We start from the raw sequence: 16111 nt of genomic DNA on the forward strand, positions 1-16111 counted from the left end.
CTACAAACCAAACAGTTTAAACCAATGTTCCTGTCACTATGGGGCAACATCATATAATTAATTCTAAAAAAGGACTTTTCTTAGTTAATAAGTTCATGATTTTACATTGCTGGAGGGGCAGTTAGACTTCTCACCTGGGTTTCTCCGGAGCATCCGAAGGATCACTGCAGAATGGTTCTTGGTAGACAGTTTCTGCCAGGTTATGATCAAACAGAGTTGCCACTATTTCCTCTCGGCTTGGTGGAGACATTAAAGGCTTTAAAATGTGAGCGCCCGACACGCGGCTGATGTAACAGCTATTTTTGGTCTGTAACGGGGAGCTAACGGACGCTGGAGAGCTATGAGATGTCGCTGGGGAACCATTGCTGTACTTGGAAGCACAGAGCTCTGGATCGTCACAGCTTATTGCTGCCATGTCATCCCCAATAAACCCTACAGCTCCATTTGGACTTGAACCAGTGGAGAGGGCAGACAAACAAACATCAGAGCGGTCACATTCTCTTCCACTTCCTTCATCCAGCAGCATCATTTGGCAGCTGGATGACTTTGCAGGACTACAGGAAGTTCCATTCTCCAAAGAGTCGTAACAATGATCTGGGGTTTGATCCTTCAGCTCCACAGTCGACATTCCAGACAAATGGGTGCTAGATGATTCTGATGAGCTTGACAGTGCATTCTGAATGGGCATTTCAGATGTTTCATTTAATTGTTTCAACTTGTCTCCGTTGTCTAAAAAGGACTTTTCAAACAGATCGGGGCTGATCGAGCCAGACCTGGCCCACTCAGTACTTTCTGCAGACTGGTGCACTTGGTCAGGGTGCTGCATTTTACTGTTCTGGGACTTGTAAGCGCAGGTCTCCATAGCGGCCTGGGATGGAACAGATTCCTGAACAACATCACTCAAAAATTTCTGAGGCAGATTTTGCTCAGCTGCTGGCATGAACTGACACCCAGAATATATGGTACAATATCTGGTTTGTCCAACAGTGTTAATGTCAAAGTTGTAAGATGGCGGGAGCTCAGGCGATAAACTGTCAAAACTGTAACTATCAAAGCCTGCGTCTGAATGAAAAACAGGGCTATCGTCAGAAAAGGGACATTTAGATTGTGAAGTCTGAGATTTCTTAGTGAGCTCTCTTTTTGAAGGTTTGGCCTTTTTTGGTGCAATCTTTGCACTTCTAGTGTTTTTAGTCTTTTTAGAACCAGCATCCTTTGGGGACTTGGAATCAGCAGCCGGGAGAAAACCAGAAAAATCAATGTTAGTGGAACTTTTATTGAGTTCACTTTGTTCACTTGGGCAAGAAATACTTCGATGAAACGGTGCTTTAGGTGAAGGGGCTTGAACATTCCCTTGGTGTGCTTTCTGCTGCCTTTTCTGCAGCAACTCTCTCAAAACGGTGAGACTAGACTGACTATTACCAACAGATGCTTGGCCATCTATCCTTATATTGAGTTCAGGTTTCTGAGAATGTGGCAGGATATTGGCTTCCAGGAAAGTTTCTGACACAGATCTTGGCTTTATTCTTGGAGGCGTGAAATCTGATATATCCAAAATGTTGCCAGTTTCTTGTTCCCTTTCCAAAACTTTCTTCGAGTTACTATGGCTACATGGCGTAAAGTTAAGACACTGACTGTCCTTTTCACTGGCTAGTGGAGAAATCCTGACAGGCAAATCTGTGACACTGTTTGCTTGTGGACACGCTGAATGTTGATTTACCTCAGAAATCAGTAAAGCGGGTTTTGACTGTTGATGACTTTTGGATCGTTGGCATGATTGGGGTGGATAATTTACTTTGCCATCAATCTCCAGCTCTGATTGAGAATATGTGGACTTCTGGTCAGATTTATACATTTGCACGTTCTCTCCATTTTGCCTCCCTCGTGCTTCAGAAACATGCAGACCACCGCCAGTTTTTGTGCGGCTCATAAGCTGCGACCTCTGCTGCATTGGATTGTTTCTCTGTAGTCTGAACATGTCTTCGGTTGACTGAACTGGCAGGTTAGAGTACTGTAAAGACTGAGGGTGAGGCTGATCTATCGAAGGGGCTGTTAAGTGATCAAAACAATGCTCACTTTGAGGAAGGCTCAACGGTGCCTGTGACGCGAGGTTTGTGCCCATTGACAATGGGAAATTCTCCGTCATTTGAGCTTTGTTATCCAACACATAAATAGACTCGGCATGTCCGCATGAAGAACTTGTTTTACTTAGACTGAAAGGCAGACTGGAATGCAGTTGGGACTGAGAACATGTGGCCAATTGAGATAGAGAGTCTGAGACGTGCTCACCTGGTGGATAAGAGAAGTCAGGCAGGTTTGTGTTATCATCGGCTTCCAGCAGAGAACAATAGTAGCCCGCAGAATCGCCCTGAATTTCCTCAGAATAAGGTTGTGTTGAAGGAACATGCCCTGTGGAACAGACGCTCAGGGGGATGTTGGGTTGCTCATCAGTGTTGGAAATGGGGTCTGATTCTGCAACATGCACATTATCAAAATTTCCATAAAACTTATTGATGGCTCTCTCTTTGGAGGACAAATTCGGTTCACTAGCAATGAGCTCGGGGCTTCCCTTTTGCTCGTGCTGTTCTGAACTTTGAAGTGTTCCCTGCTTCTCAGCAGGTTCGAGAACTGTGCTTTTTTGTTTCCGAGTCCATCTTTTTCTTGTTTTCTTGTGCTGCTTTAACTGCTGATCATCTTTTTCATCATCTGTCACTTGCTTGGCTTTCTGGGATACTCTCCTCTTTTTAACTGTAGTGCCAGCCGTGCAAGGGGATTTTTTTCTGGATTTTAAACATTGCTTTTTGCCACGATTTCTACTGCCTTGCAACAAATGGTCAGAACTGTTTAAAACACAGGGGTCACTATCTCTTACAAGTACGTCGTCTTCTGTTGATGCAATGGATGGCATTCCATCCTCTTGCATTTCACTTGGTGACCAGCAACGAGGTGGTGATGGTTTAGAAGGACTTGGCAGTCTTTCGGACATAAAACCAAGCTTATACATTACGTCTTTATATTCAGTTGTACAGTCATCAGCCTCAGCACTGTAACAAGGCGAAGGTGGGGAAAGTGGCGAAAATTCTACTTTCTTTGCACTTCTTTTTACTTGAGTTTGGCTCGTGACGCTAATTTTTTCCTTTCTTTTGAATCTTCCAGCTCTCTTTTTTAAGCTCGACTGAACTTTTGGTTTTTTCCCTCTCTTTGGTGTAGGTGTTGCAAAAGGCTTGATAACAAGAGGAGGTTCAGTGACTTTGGGCCACCAGTCTTTTAATGGTGAAATCTTGTGATATTTTTGCAGTTTATCTTCATCGAGAATAACGTGGTCTTCGTTTGAATCCACTTTCCCGATCTTAACTAGCATATTCTTCCTACCCTTGAATCGGTTAATAATAATATATTTTATAATCACAGGGGGTTCCTTCTTGTTAAGCCTTCTCCTTTTGCGTGATCGCTGAGAACGGTCTGTACTGTTATCATTGGCTTTTGAATATTCTGGCCGAATCGGATTGGCCTTGAAGATTTCTGAACCGTGGCCATGTTCACCTTCTTCAGTGTCGTAGCTTACTTTCCGCTTTGTTCGGAGTGTATACTTGCTGCAAGCTAACCGAAACGACTGCCCCTCGAGGTTATTGTCTAGCGACCCTTCCTTGTTAAAAGCCTGAGATTCCAAAGGAAGACCGTTATCTAAAGATGTTAGCGAATGATGATCTGGCGATGTGTCATTTTGCAGTGTCCTGTTGCCACAAGAGTTCAGTTCAGTGGATTGGGCACTTTTTATTTTTGCAGCTGTACAGTGTTCTGTCAACTGGTTAATGTTTGATTTCTTTTTACTCAACTTGAGCTTTAGCCTGCGGTCATCTTGTTTCTGAAGTTTAGACGTCCTGTTGAAGACTTTTTCTGGACATTTCAAGCAGTTGGGAAGTACCACACTGGGGAAAAATGTGTACTGTGCCTCATGCTGATCAATAACAGTCTTCTCTCTTTGGGTTGCCTGGAAGTCTTCATATCTGATTTTAAGTTCACTACGGCTTTTCTCAATGTTGCTTTCAGTATCTGTTGCAGTAGTTTTATGCTCTTCAAAAAGCTGAACTCCATTTTTTAGACCTATTAGGGGAATCAAAGGTTTATCATACACATTGTTTTCTTTTTTATTAGATACATGAGGCACTTTATTAGCTATCCGCCCAACTAAGCAACTGCGAGTTGAGTTACTATGAAATTCATCTTCACTGGTTAGGTGTGTCTGGTGTGTAAATGACAAATGCTTCTCACAGTTAATGCTGATATAATGCTTTACCCTTTGAAGTCTATCAGTGTGTGATGGCACATGACTTTCATAGTCACTGGTTATACGTTTGTTTTCACAGACTGCATCTGCAGATCCATCTATCATATTAGCATCCGCAAACTTCATATTGCAAAGGCCGATTTCTTCACTAGGTGCGTTGTATTTTAAATCATAACCGGTTTCATTCGTAAAGTTAGAAACAGAGTGTTCAGGCTTTTTTGTTGTGATGAATGAATTTTGATATGAAGGTAATTCTGTAGAGTTCAAGCCATCAAGCGTATGCGGTGTGGTACCTGCATGGTTGTACTGTAGTTCAACATGATCAGATGATGGCAGGTCTAATATCACAGGCTCTTTGTGAAACGTAGTCTTTGTCAGCACTTTGTCTCGCACTGCTAACGTAGAATGAGTTCTTGAACCATCTTCATTTAAAGTGTTATCTAAAATTCAATAAGTTCAATAAAACAGCCATGGAATTACTGAAGGATAAGAACATGAAAATAGCTCAACTCAATGCAATAAAATGCCAACAGATTTTGTAATATTGAAAACACATTGGCACCAACTTTCGCACTCTCCCTCTCTTTCTCTTCCTATGCTGTCCACTTGTATCTAAGCTGAGGTTAGTTCATGGGACAAATCTTCACACATCAGCATCTTTGAAAAGTATTCAAAGCAGTCACTGTGCAATTTCCTTTCCCTCCCCAAAATAAACAAAGTAAAATTGTCAAATTTAAAGCAATTGCAACAGTCTCGTGTTCAACATATGCAAAGTTGTTTATTCAGGCTAACTTACACTGAGTACTTGCCCACAAGAGCTAAGGCCAAGTCATGCTTGATGTTGCACTCATCACCTTGTTGTAAGTTTATAAAGTATTGACAAAGGCCTTTGACCAAGTAGGATGCAAGTATTCCTCGAGCGTTAATCACTCAGCACAGGTGGTCATTCAGGCCTTTCATGCTTGTACTCACTTTCAAAATGCTACCATTTAGACCCACTCCCCTGTTCTTTCCCTATAACCTTACTCCTTTTCAAGTAGATGTGGCATGTGGTCAGAGGAACTAACAAGAGGGGGAAATAAATTGCTGGGCAAAACTGCAAGGAAGTGACAATTTCTGGACAAACACATCCCTTTTGAATTATATTTAAACACAACACTGACGGGATCCATGCAGCCAGAACGGGGAAGAGGAGATAGGTGTCTATCTCAGAAAAAGTGAGAGAACATTTCAGATCCACGTGTGAGAGCTTGATTATTTGCTTAACGTAGAAATAAAGCAGACAGCTCATCCCAAAAATGACTGGAGGTGACAAAAGGATGTCACTGTGGCATCAAAAACAGCACTGGTTTGATATAAATGGCACCATGCTGGGAGCTTGATAATTGGAGATTTCTAGATGCTTTCGATATGCTGCCAATATTAAAAGCTTCGTGTTTCATAAATATCAACTCCACAACTGAATGCTCATTGAACTATAAAACTACCTTGTCTAATCTGAAAGTGCCCCAACGCCCTTCAGCAGTTTAATCATTGGAAAAAAATCAAACTAATTAACCCTATGATGCCCTCAGGGATACCCCAAGAGGCACTTTATAAATTAAAGTTTATACCTTATTTGCATTTCCACCTCCTTGAAAAGCAATAGAAGCACTTCGCTAAATAATAACATTAACCAAAAAAGTCTACAAATTTATCCAGTTAGTGGCTGCAAAGACAACAATGTGCAAAATAAAAAGCAAATTCCGATTGCAAAGTAGCAGTTAAAGCTCTGGGGAATTTATCTAATCAACCCTTACCATTGGGTCATGGCAGGCCATTTCTGTTTTAGTTTAGGAAAATTAACAATGTTTTTCACATTTCAGCTCTAAGAGAGTTGACCAATCCAATGAACTGTTAACATGAGGTCTGAAGGTGCAAAAAGTGGGAAGGCAGCAGGGGAAGTGAGAGAAAAGGAGATACTGAGAACAGTGTGGTGAGGGTGACAGGTCCTGGCTACACTCTTATTTGATTAAGAAAAAGGAGCTTATCGCAACTGACTTGCAGTCACTGTGACCCACAGCTCCTGTTTCCTTGACATTGGAGACAGATTAAAGGGCCACTCTCTCCAAAGGAATGCTGCCTGAAGTGCTTTCCCATTACCTCAGTATGCTTATTCTGCTATTGTATTGGATACCAATTCAAATATAAACATTGCGAATAAAATCACCATCATTCCTACCTCCTTAAACTACAATATAGACTGAATTTTCAGTGTTAATGAAATATCCCGTAATATATATTTGCCTGCATTCTATGAGGTTTATTTCAAGAACAGTAAAATGGCTACAGTGGAGGAGGCCACCATTTGACCTCTGCTATTCAACTGAACTACGCTGCTAATGTCACTTGCCCTTCATTTCCCTAGAGCCCTGCAGATTCTTTCTTTGGATAATTATCCAATTCCCTACTGAAAGCCCCGATTTAAATCTGCCTTTATCACCCTCTCAGACAATTTATTCCAGATCCTAACCACTCACTGCATAGAAGTATTTCCTCACCATGCCAATCATCTCAAATCTGTCTCAGCCCTTCCACTAACATGAATAGCGTTTCCATCTACTCTGTCCAGAACTCTCATGATTTTGAACACCTCAATCAAATCGCTTCTCAATCGTCTCATCTCTTGGGGGATAGCCTCGTCTTTTTTTAAAAACCAATTTATCCATACAACAGAAAGCCCTCATCCAAGAACCATTTTTTTCACTTCCCACATGAAGTGTGCTGCCAGAACTGGACACACGATTCCAGTTCAGACTGAGCCATCATTTCCTTATTTTTGTACTCTGGTTACAAAGCCCAGGCCCCGGTGTGTCTTATTAGCCACTTTCTCAACCCTGCCCTATCACCTTCAATGATTTGCGTACATTTACCTCCAGGTCCCTCTGTTCCTCAGCAACATTAAGAATGGAATCCTTTTTCTTTTAATATTGCCTTTCCTCGCTCTTTGTACCACAATAAATCACCTCAAGCTTCACCACATCACATTTTAGCCTCCCATGTGTTTGCCCTTTCCACCAGTCCCTCTATGTGCAAGTCTACCATTATCCTCCCCACAATTCACAATACTTCCAAGTTTCGTGACACCTGCAAAGATTGGAATTATGCTTCACACACCCACATCATGGTCATTAACATAAATTTAAAAAGCAATGGTCCAAATACCGAGCCCTGAGGGAACACCACTATAGAACCATTGAAAAGTTACTATGCAGAAAGAGACCATTCAGTTCATCATGAATGCGCTGGCCAGAGAAAAAGACCAGAAAGAAACTCGTCAGTCATTTTAATCCCATTTTCTAACAGCTAGTCCATGGCTTTGCTGGTTACTGCATTCCAGGTGCATAAGAACATAAGAAATAGGAGGAGTAGGCCATCTAGCCCTTCGAGCCTGCCCTGCCATTCAATAAGATCATGGCTGATCTCAAGTGGCTCAGTTCCACTTTCCCGCTTTCTCCCCATAACCCTTAATCCCCTTGCCTACCAAAAACCTATCTACCCGTGTCTTCAATATATTTAGCGAGGTAGCCTCCACCACTTCAACGGGCAGAGAATTCCAGAGATTCACCACCGTTTGACTGAAGAAGTTCCTCTTCAACTCCGTTCTAAACTGCTCCCCCCTTATCTTGAGGCTGTGCCCTCTAGTCCTGCTGTCTTTTCTGAGCGGGAAGAATCTCTCTACCTCTACCCTATCCAGCCCCTTCATTATCTTATACGTCTCTATAAGATCCCCCCTCATCCTTCTAAACTCCAACGAGTACAGGCCCAGTCTATTCAGCCTCTCTTCATAGTCCAACCCCCTCATCTCCAGTATCAGCCTAGTGAACCTCCTCTGCACTCCCTCCAAGGCCAAAATATCCTTGCACAAGTGCGGCAACCAAAACTGCACACAGTACTCCAGCTGCGGCCTCACCAGTGCCCTGCACAGTTGCAGCAAGACCTCCCTACTTTTATATTCTATCCCCCTCACTATAAAGGCCAGCATCCCGTTCGCTTTCTTGATCACCTGCTGCACCTGCAGACTGGGTTTTTGCGACTCGTGCACAAGGACCCCCAGGTCCCTCTGCACCGTAGCATGCTGCAGCTCTTCGCCCTTTAAATAGTAATCCCTCCTATTACTTCTGCCAAAGTGGATAACCTCACACTTGCTAACATTGGGCGAGGACCTGGCAGATGGAGTACACTCGCTCAGCCTATCTAGATCCCTCTGCAGACTTTCCACACCCTCCGCGCAATTTGCTTTCCCACTTATCTTCATGTCATCAGCAAATTTCGACACCCTACGCTCAGCCCCCTCCTCCAGATCATCTACATAAATGGTAAATAGCTGAGGCCCCAGCACCGATCCCTGGGGCACTCCACTAGTCAACCGCCAATCAGAATAGCACCCATTGATACCCACTCTCTGCCTCCTATTAGACAACCAATCCTCTATCCACGCTAACACCTTCCCCCTAACTCCATGCCCCCTAAACTTCTGAAGCAACCTTTTGTGCAGCACCTTATCAAACGCCTTTTGAAAATCGAGAAACACCACATCCACCAGTTCCCCTCCGTCTACCGCACTAGTCACATCCTCATAGAATTCCAATAAGTTTGTCAGACACGACTTCCCCTTAACGAATCCGTGCGGATCTAGGTACCTTTTAAATGAGTCGAGTGTTTCAACCTCAATCACCAATTCAGGCAGTGAATTCCAAATGCTCACCACCCTCTGGGTGAAAAAGGTTTTCCTCGTGTCCCTTGTAATTCTTCTATCAACATGTGATCAACGATAACTGACCCCTCAGCTAGGAGAAAACGAGTCCTTCCTGTCAACCCATTCTCGGCCCCTCAATTTTGAACATTTCCATTAGATCAACACTCGCCTCTTGTGTTCTAAGGAAACAATCCTAATCTCTCTTTTTGGCTGCAGTTTTCAAGCCCTGCCAACATTCTTTACATCTCCTGTTGTCACCACAACAATTACGCTCTTCCTGTAATGTAGTGGCCAGAACTGTACACAAAACTCCAGCTGTGGCTACATGAGCATTTTATACCATTCCATCGTTACAATCCTTGCTGCTTTTCATTCAATATCTTATCCAACAGAGGAAAACATTCTTGACCACCTTGTCCACCTATTCCACCAAAGTCAGGGACCTGTGGATCTGCACTCCAAGGTTTCATACTTCCTCAACCCCAGTTGTCAAGAAAATGATGGAATCTACTAAACTGTTAGGGCACATAGAAAATTATAAAAAAAGCAAATTACTGCAAATGCTGGAATCTGAAACTGAAGAGAAAAAATCTCAGCAGGTGTGGCTGCATTTGTAAGTAGAGGAAAGAGCCGACATTTCGAATCCAGATGACCCTTTGTCAAAGTTGAAAATTATAAATGATTAGGCAGAGTCAACATAACTTTACTGAACCATTAAGTGGGGATTCACTGTGCGCTTTTAAAGGAGAACAGATTGAAACAGTGGAGGCTTGAGTTAGGAAGAGCATGCTTGTAATGTGAACGCCTGTACATGAAAATCTATAAACAGTACAGGTTCCAGCTCTATCCTAGTGTCTGGCTTTCTGGAATAGAACAATTTTGTTTGACAAATCTATTGGATCTTCAAGGATGTAACAACACGTAGCTGAAGGGGATCTTCAATCTTGCCACAGCTTGAAATTAATCCATAGCATTAAGAATGTAATTATCCACCTCCCCTCCCAAACCATCAAATACCTGCATGCTACGCAAGCTTATCTTAGCCCTTAAAATCACAATGGGTGACAGCATAGACAACAAAGACACATACCAGTGTTCTCATCTGCAGCTCCATCAAGTTGAGGGATGGAAAGATTAGCCATCATGTTTCGATTTCCTCGCCACTCTGTCTGACCATCAGAGAATGCGTTATCTTCCTCTGATGAGCAATCACTTAGATTCTTCTCTGAAAATCTGAAACATTACACCTTTTCAAATAACTCTGCACCAAAGATATTCATCAACTTCATGCATTTTCAGCATAAGCAATAGCCTATTCATTGAAAAACTTACTGCATCCAGGTTATATGATAACACAAAAGGTTATTTCCCCTGGTTGGGGGCTGTGGAATAAAGGATCAAACATTTTAAAGTTTAAAATTTATTTATTAGTGGCACAAGTAGGCTTGCATTAACACAGCAATGAAGTTGCTGTGAAAATCCCTTAATTGCCACATGCCGGCGCCTGTTCGAGTACACGGAGGGAGAATTTAACATGGCCAATCCACCTGACCAGTGCGTGGGAGGAAACCGGAGCACCCGGAGGAAACCCACGCAGACACAGGGAGAACGCACAAACTCCACAGTGACCCAAGCCAGAAATTGAACCCAGGTCCCTGGCACCTGGAGGCAGCAGGCTGACCATTGTGTTAACATGCCGAACTGAGGAAGACGAGAAATTTCTTCACTGAAGAGTTGCAAAACTTTGGAATTCTCCAACTCCAAGGATCGTGGATCCTCAAGAGTTTACCAGATAGGTTGGGGTAGTCTGACTTTTGCCTTTTCAGGGAATCAAGTAATATTGGGACCCAAATGAAGTTAAGGCAGTTCAATCATCATTGGTATTGGATGACAGAGCAAGCTTGAAAGGCCATATGGTTCTATTCCTGCTCCTATTTCATATTCACTTGAGACCTATTCACCAAAGCTATGATTTCCCAGGGTCAATCTCAAATCCTGAACGAATGAAGGTAAACCCAGTGTTCTCCCTGTAACTGAGAATTCTTCAAAGTGAGTTAAATTCTGTGTCAATTGGTCAGTTGAAATTTCACACAACTGCAAATTATTGGATGCTTGTGCCTCAGCCACATGCCTTGACAGAGATCGGAGACCAGTTACCAGATCACTGCTGCACGGTGATCAAAAGACCAGAGAGGTGGATTGCTGCATTTAACCGCTGGTGTGATGTCTCCTCAGAATTTAATAAAAATTCTTTAAACATGGATTGAAGTCTCTTCAATAACATAAAAGCAAAATACTGCGGATGCTGAAATCTGAAACATACAAAATGCTGGAAAAGCTCACTGGTCAGACAGCATCCGTGGAGAGGGAATACAGCCAACGTTGAGTCAGGATGACCCTTCATCAGAGCATAAGGTACCTCACAAGAGGTTACTGCAGAAGGTCAGAGGACATGGAGTTGGGGGTAGGGTGTTAGCGTGGATAGAGGATTGGTTGTCAAATAGGAGGCAGAGAGTGGGGGTCAATGGGTGCTATTCGGATTGGCGGTTGGTGACTAGTGGGGTGCCCCAGGGGTCGGTGCTGGGGCCTCAGCTATTTACCATTTATATAGATGATCTGGAGGAGGGAACCGAGTGTAGGGTGTCGAAATTTGCTGATGACACCAAGATTGGGGGAAAGGCAAATTGTGCGGAGGGTGTGGAGAGTCTGCAGAAGGATCTGGATAGGCTGGGCGAATGGGCCAGGAAATGGCAAATGGAATTTAATGTTGGCAAGTGTGAGGTGGTCCACTTTGGTAGGAAGAATGGTAGGAAGGACTATTACTTACGTGGCGAAAAACTGCAGCAGGCGACGGTGCAGAGGGACCTCGGGGTCCTTGTGCATGAGTCGCAAAAACCCAGCCTGCAGGTGCAGCAGGTGGTCAGGAAGGCGAATGGGATGCTGGCCTTCATAGCGAGGGGGATTGAATATAAAAGTAGGGAGGTCTTGCTGCAGCTGTATAGGGCATTGGTGAGGCCGCAGCTGGAGTACTGTGTGCAGTTTTGGGCGCCGCACCTGCGCAAGGATATTTTGGCCTTGGAGGGAGTGCAGAGGAGGTTTACTAGGCTGATACCGGAGTTGAGGGGGTTGAGCTATGAGGAGAGGCTGAATAAACTAGGCTTGTACTCGTTAGAGTTTAGAAGAATGAGGGGAGATCTCATTGAGACGTATAAGATGATGAATGGGATGGATAGGATAGAGGTGGAGAGACTCTTCCCGCTCAGAAAGGACAGTAGGACTAGGGGGCACATGCTCAAGATAAAGGGGAGGCGGTTTAGAACGGAGTTGAGGAGGAACTTCTTCAAAGGGTGGTGAATCTCTGGAATTCTCTGCCCGTTGAAGTGGTGGAGGCTGCCTCGCTAAATATTTTTAAGAAGCGGGTTGATGGGTTCTTGATAAGAGAGGGGATTAAGGGTTATGGGGAGAGGGCGGGAAAGTGGAACTGAGCCACGACAGATCAGCCATGATCTTATTGAATGGCGGGGCAGGCTCGAAGGGCCAGATGGCCTACTCCTGCTCCTATTTCTTATGTTCTTATGTTCTATAAGTTCTCTTCAATCCATTCCCTAACTTTTTGCATAATGAACTACCCTTGATAATCTATTTTTCTTTAAATCCACATCAAATTATGCAAAGGCCTTTTTAGGTACAATTCAAATTCGTGAATTAAGCAACTTTGAACAAACGTATATATCTGTACAATTCATTTTAAAAAAGCAGATTTTCTCTGCCCGTTGAAGTGGTGGAGGCTGCCTCGCTAAATATTTTTAAGAAGCGGGTTGATGGGTTCTTGATAAGAGAGGGGATTAAGGGTTATGGGGAGAAGGCGGGAAAGTGGAACTGAGCCACAACAGATCAGCCATGATCTTACTGAATGGCGGGGCAGGCTCGAAGGGCTAGATGGCCTACTCCTGCTCCTATTTCTTATGTTCTTAATGCATACCTGCATTGAGAATTCCAATAAGTCTCTGGCTTCGATAACAATTTCCACCCCCCTCCCCAAACAGTCAGAAAAATGGAAGGGTTATGGGGTTTAGAGTTCAACTGGACAGGGCATACAGATTGCAAGCAAACTGATTCAGCTGAAAGATAGCACTGGAGGAGGTTGCAAGAAGAGTTTTTACCAAGAGCCAAAGGAGGTGACTTTGGTCATCAGAACATCTAATACCGGTGGGCTGAAACAAATATTTCATGTCAACAATTAAATAACAAATGCAGATAACATGACAGCATTTGTGCTCTGGTGGTAGAGAGTGCTAATATTAGAGCTAAAACTTTTATCATACTGTCCTTCCTTTGGTTCAATATCAAATAGATATTGTCTATAGATGGACAGCATAGTGGCACAGTGGTTAGCACTGTTGCTTCACAGCACCATGCTCCTGGGTTCGATTCCTGGCGTGGGTCACTGTGTGGATTTGCACATTCTCGTCATGTCTGCGTGGGTTTCCTCCAGGTGCTCCGGTTTCCTCCCACAGTCCAAAGGTATGCGGGGCAGGTTGATTGGCCATGCTAAAATTGCCCCTTAGTGTCCTGAGACATATCGATTAGCGGGATTAGCGGGTAAATATATAGAGCCTGGGTGGGATTGTGGTCAGTGCAGACTCAATGGGCTGAATTGTCTCTTTCTGCACTGTAGGGTTTCTATGATTCTATATAAGAATAAAAATTAAGTACTGACAAAGCGGCTAAAAATTGGCTTTTCCAAGAGTTTGATACACGAGATGTATAAATTTCTTACCGTATTTTCCCAACATTATCTGAAAAATCATCGTCCCAACGCTGAGACATGATTAGACTGAGTTCCAACTCTTCTTTTTGAATTTTGGGCTCATTTTCTTCATCATCACTATTCTGTTGATAGCTACAGTTTCCTGCAGATTGTTGTGAAGATCGACCAAGTGCAAACGGGGATCTTGCATTCCCGAATCCGTCCTCCTCTAACCCAGCTAACAGATGCACCATTGCCTGGTCCTGACTGGCATCTATTTGAATAGATTACATATTGAAAAGTGTTAGTTTGCAAATATTAAATCTCACCCGCTTACAAAACTGAGCACCTTGAGATAAAAGCAAATTACTGCAGGTGCTGGAATCTTAAACCAAAAGAGAACATGCTGGAAAATCTCAACAGGTCTGGCGGCATCTGTAAGGGGAGAAAAGAGCTAATGTTTTGAGTTCAAATGACCCTTTGTCAAAGCTAAAAGGCACAGGAAGTGGGAGATACTTATACTATAGCGTGAGGGAATGAAAAATGAGTCATAGTTACAAAAACAAGGGGAAAGGCCGCTAATGGCAGTCCATAGAGAGAATAAAGGGTGTGACTGGCCAAACAGCAGAGCTGAAATCAGAGGGTAAGCTGCGACAGGTGGATATGGGGAGAGCCATTTCATTAAATTTTTAACTGTTCTCTACTTTTTGTTTCATTATTGTCTTACTCTGTTTTTCTCCTCTCCCCCCATGCCCCACAATTCTTTCCTCCCCTTTTTTCAATTCTACCTCTCTCCCATCTATCTGCCCCCCCATCTCCACATTTTCATCTGGACTCAAAACATCAGGTCTTTTTTCTCCTCAGATGCTGCCAGGCTTGCTGAGGTTTTCCAGCATTTCCTCTTTTGGTTTGAGTACCTTGTAGATACTTCTATGTTATTTATGATGGTCATGCTGACATAGCAGTTGAAAACAAATAAGAAAGACAGCACCAGGAGGGGGAAGAACAGAAAGGGTTAAGAAGAGGGAATGGATAAGATGATAGAGAGCCCAGATGTCCAAGTGTCAGAGGGTGAAAGGGTCATACAATCCCTACAGTGCAGGAGGTGGTTATTTGGCCCATTGATCTGCATCAACCATAATCCCATCTAGGTGCTATTCCTTGAGCAATTCAGACAAGCACGACAGGGGCACAGGGGCATGGGAGATAGTGGACTTTGAATTTTTTTCAGCTGGGAATTAAAAGCAAGTTAACATGACCACTTTTTAGGTTCCTACAGCTACAAAAAGTTTGGCAAGAGGAACAGTGCACCCTGTCCATAGTCATACAGTATCTTATCCAGAACATAGAACATTACAGCGCAGTACAGGCCCTTCGGCCCTCGATGTTGCGCCGACCAGTGGAACCAATCTAATGACCCTCTAAGTTAAACTATTCCAATCTTATCCATATGCCTATCCACTGACCATTTGAACGCCCTTAAAGTTGGTGAGTCCACAACTGCTGCAGGCAGGGCATCCCTTACTACCCTCCGAGCAAAGAACCTACCTCTGACATCTGTCCTATAATAACCACCCCTTAATTTAAAGCTATGTCCCCTCGTGTTGGCCATCACCATCCGAGGAAAAAGGCTCTTACTGTCCACCCTATCCAATCCTCTGATCATCTTGTATGCCTCAATTAGGTCACCTCGTAACCTTGTTCTCTCGAATGAAAATACCCTCAAGTCCCTCAGCCTTTCCTCATAAGACCTTCCCATCATACCAGGCAACATCCCGGTAAACCTCCTCTGCACCCTTTCCAATGCCTCCACATCTTTCTTATAATGCAGCGACCAGAACTGTACACAATACTCCAAGTGTGGCTGCACTTGAATTTTGTACAGTTGTAACATGACCTCATGGCTCTGAAATTCAATCCCTTTACCAATAAAAGCTAAAACTGACTGATTATAGCTCATCTCAGGACTACAGGAAACTTGAATGGTAGGATTCAAACTTGAATCATAGGAGAGGTTTAAAATTCAAGTTTATTTATTAGTGTAGGCTTACATTAACACTGCAATGAAGTTACTGTGAAGATCCCCTCGTCACCCCACTTTGGCACCTGTTCAGGTATACTGAGGGAGAATTTAGCAGGGCCAATGCATCTAACCAGCATGTCTTTTTCGGACTGTGGGAGGAAACCGGAGCACCCGGAGGGCACCCACGCAGACACGGAGAACATGCAGACTCTGCACTGAGTGTCCCAAGCCAAGAACTGAATCCAGGACCCTGGCGCTGAGAGGCAGCAGTGCTAACTATTGTGCTACCATGCTGCCCCTGCTTGCCTACAAGTA

General features: G+C 43.6%; 1 protein-coding gene across 1 annotated transcript in view; it reads right to left on the reverse strand.

Moving 5' to 3' along the window:
* Window positions 1–16111, reverse strand: part of rev3l (REV3 like, DNA directed polymerase zeta catalytic subunit) — a 201785-nt gene that overhangs the window by 84370 nt on the left and 101304 nt on the right. The window contains exons 11-13 of the mRNA XM_080192921.1: window positions 13804–14047; window positions 10114–10256; window positions 135–4725 (exon numbers count right to left, since the gene is read on the reverse strand). Coding sequence (XP_080049047.1) covers window positions 135–4725; window positions 10114–10256; window positions 13804–14047 — 4978 coding nt within the window. The remainder of the gene's footprint in view (window positions 1–134; window positions 4726–10113; window positions 10257–13803; window positions 14048–16111) is intronic.

The sequence above is a fragment of the Carcharhinus amblyrhynchos genome, chromosome 7 (genome assembly GCF_965287045.1).
Source record: "Carcharhinus amblyrhynchos chromosome 7, sCarAmb.v2.hapA, whole genome shotgun sequence".
Taxonomy (NCBI): domain Eukaryota; kingdom Metazoa; phylum Chordata; class Chondrichthyes; order Carcharhiniformes; family Carcharhinidae; genus Carcharhinus; species Carcharhinus amblyrhynchos.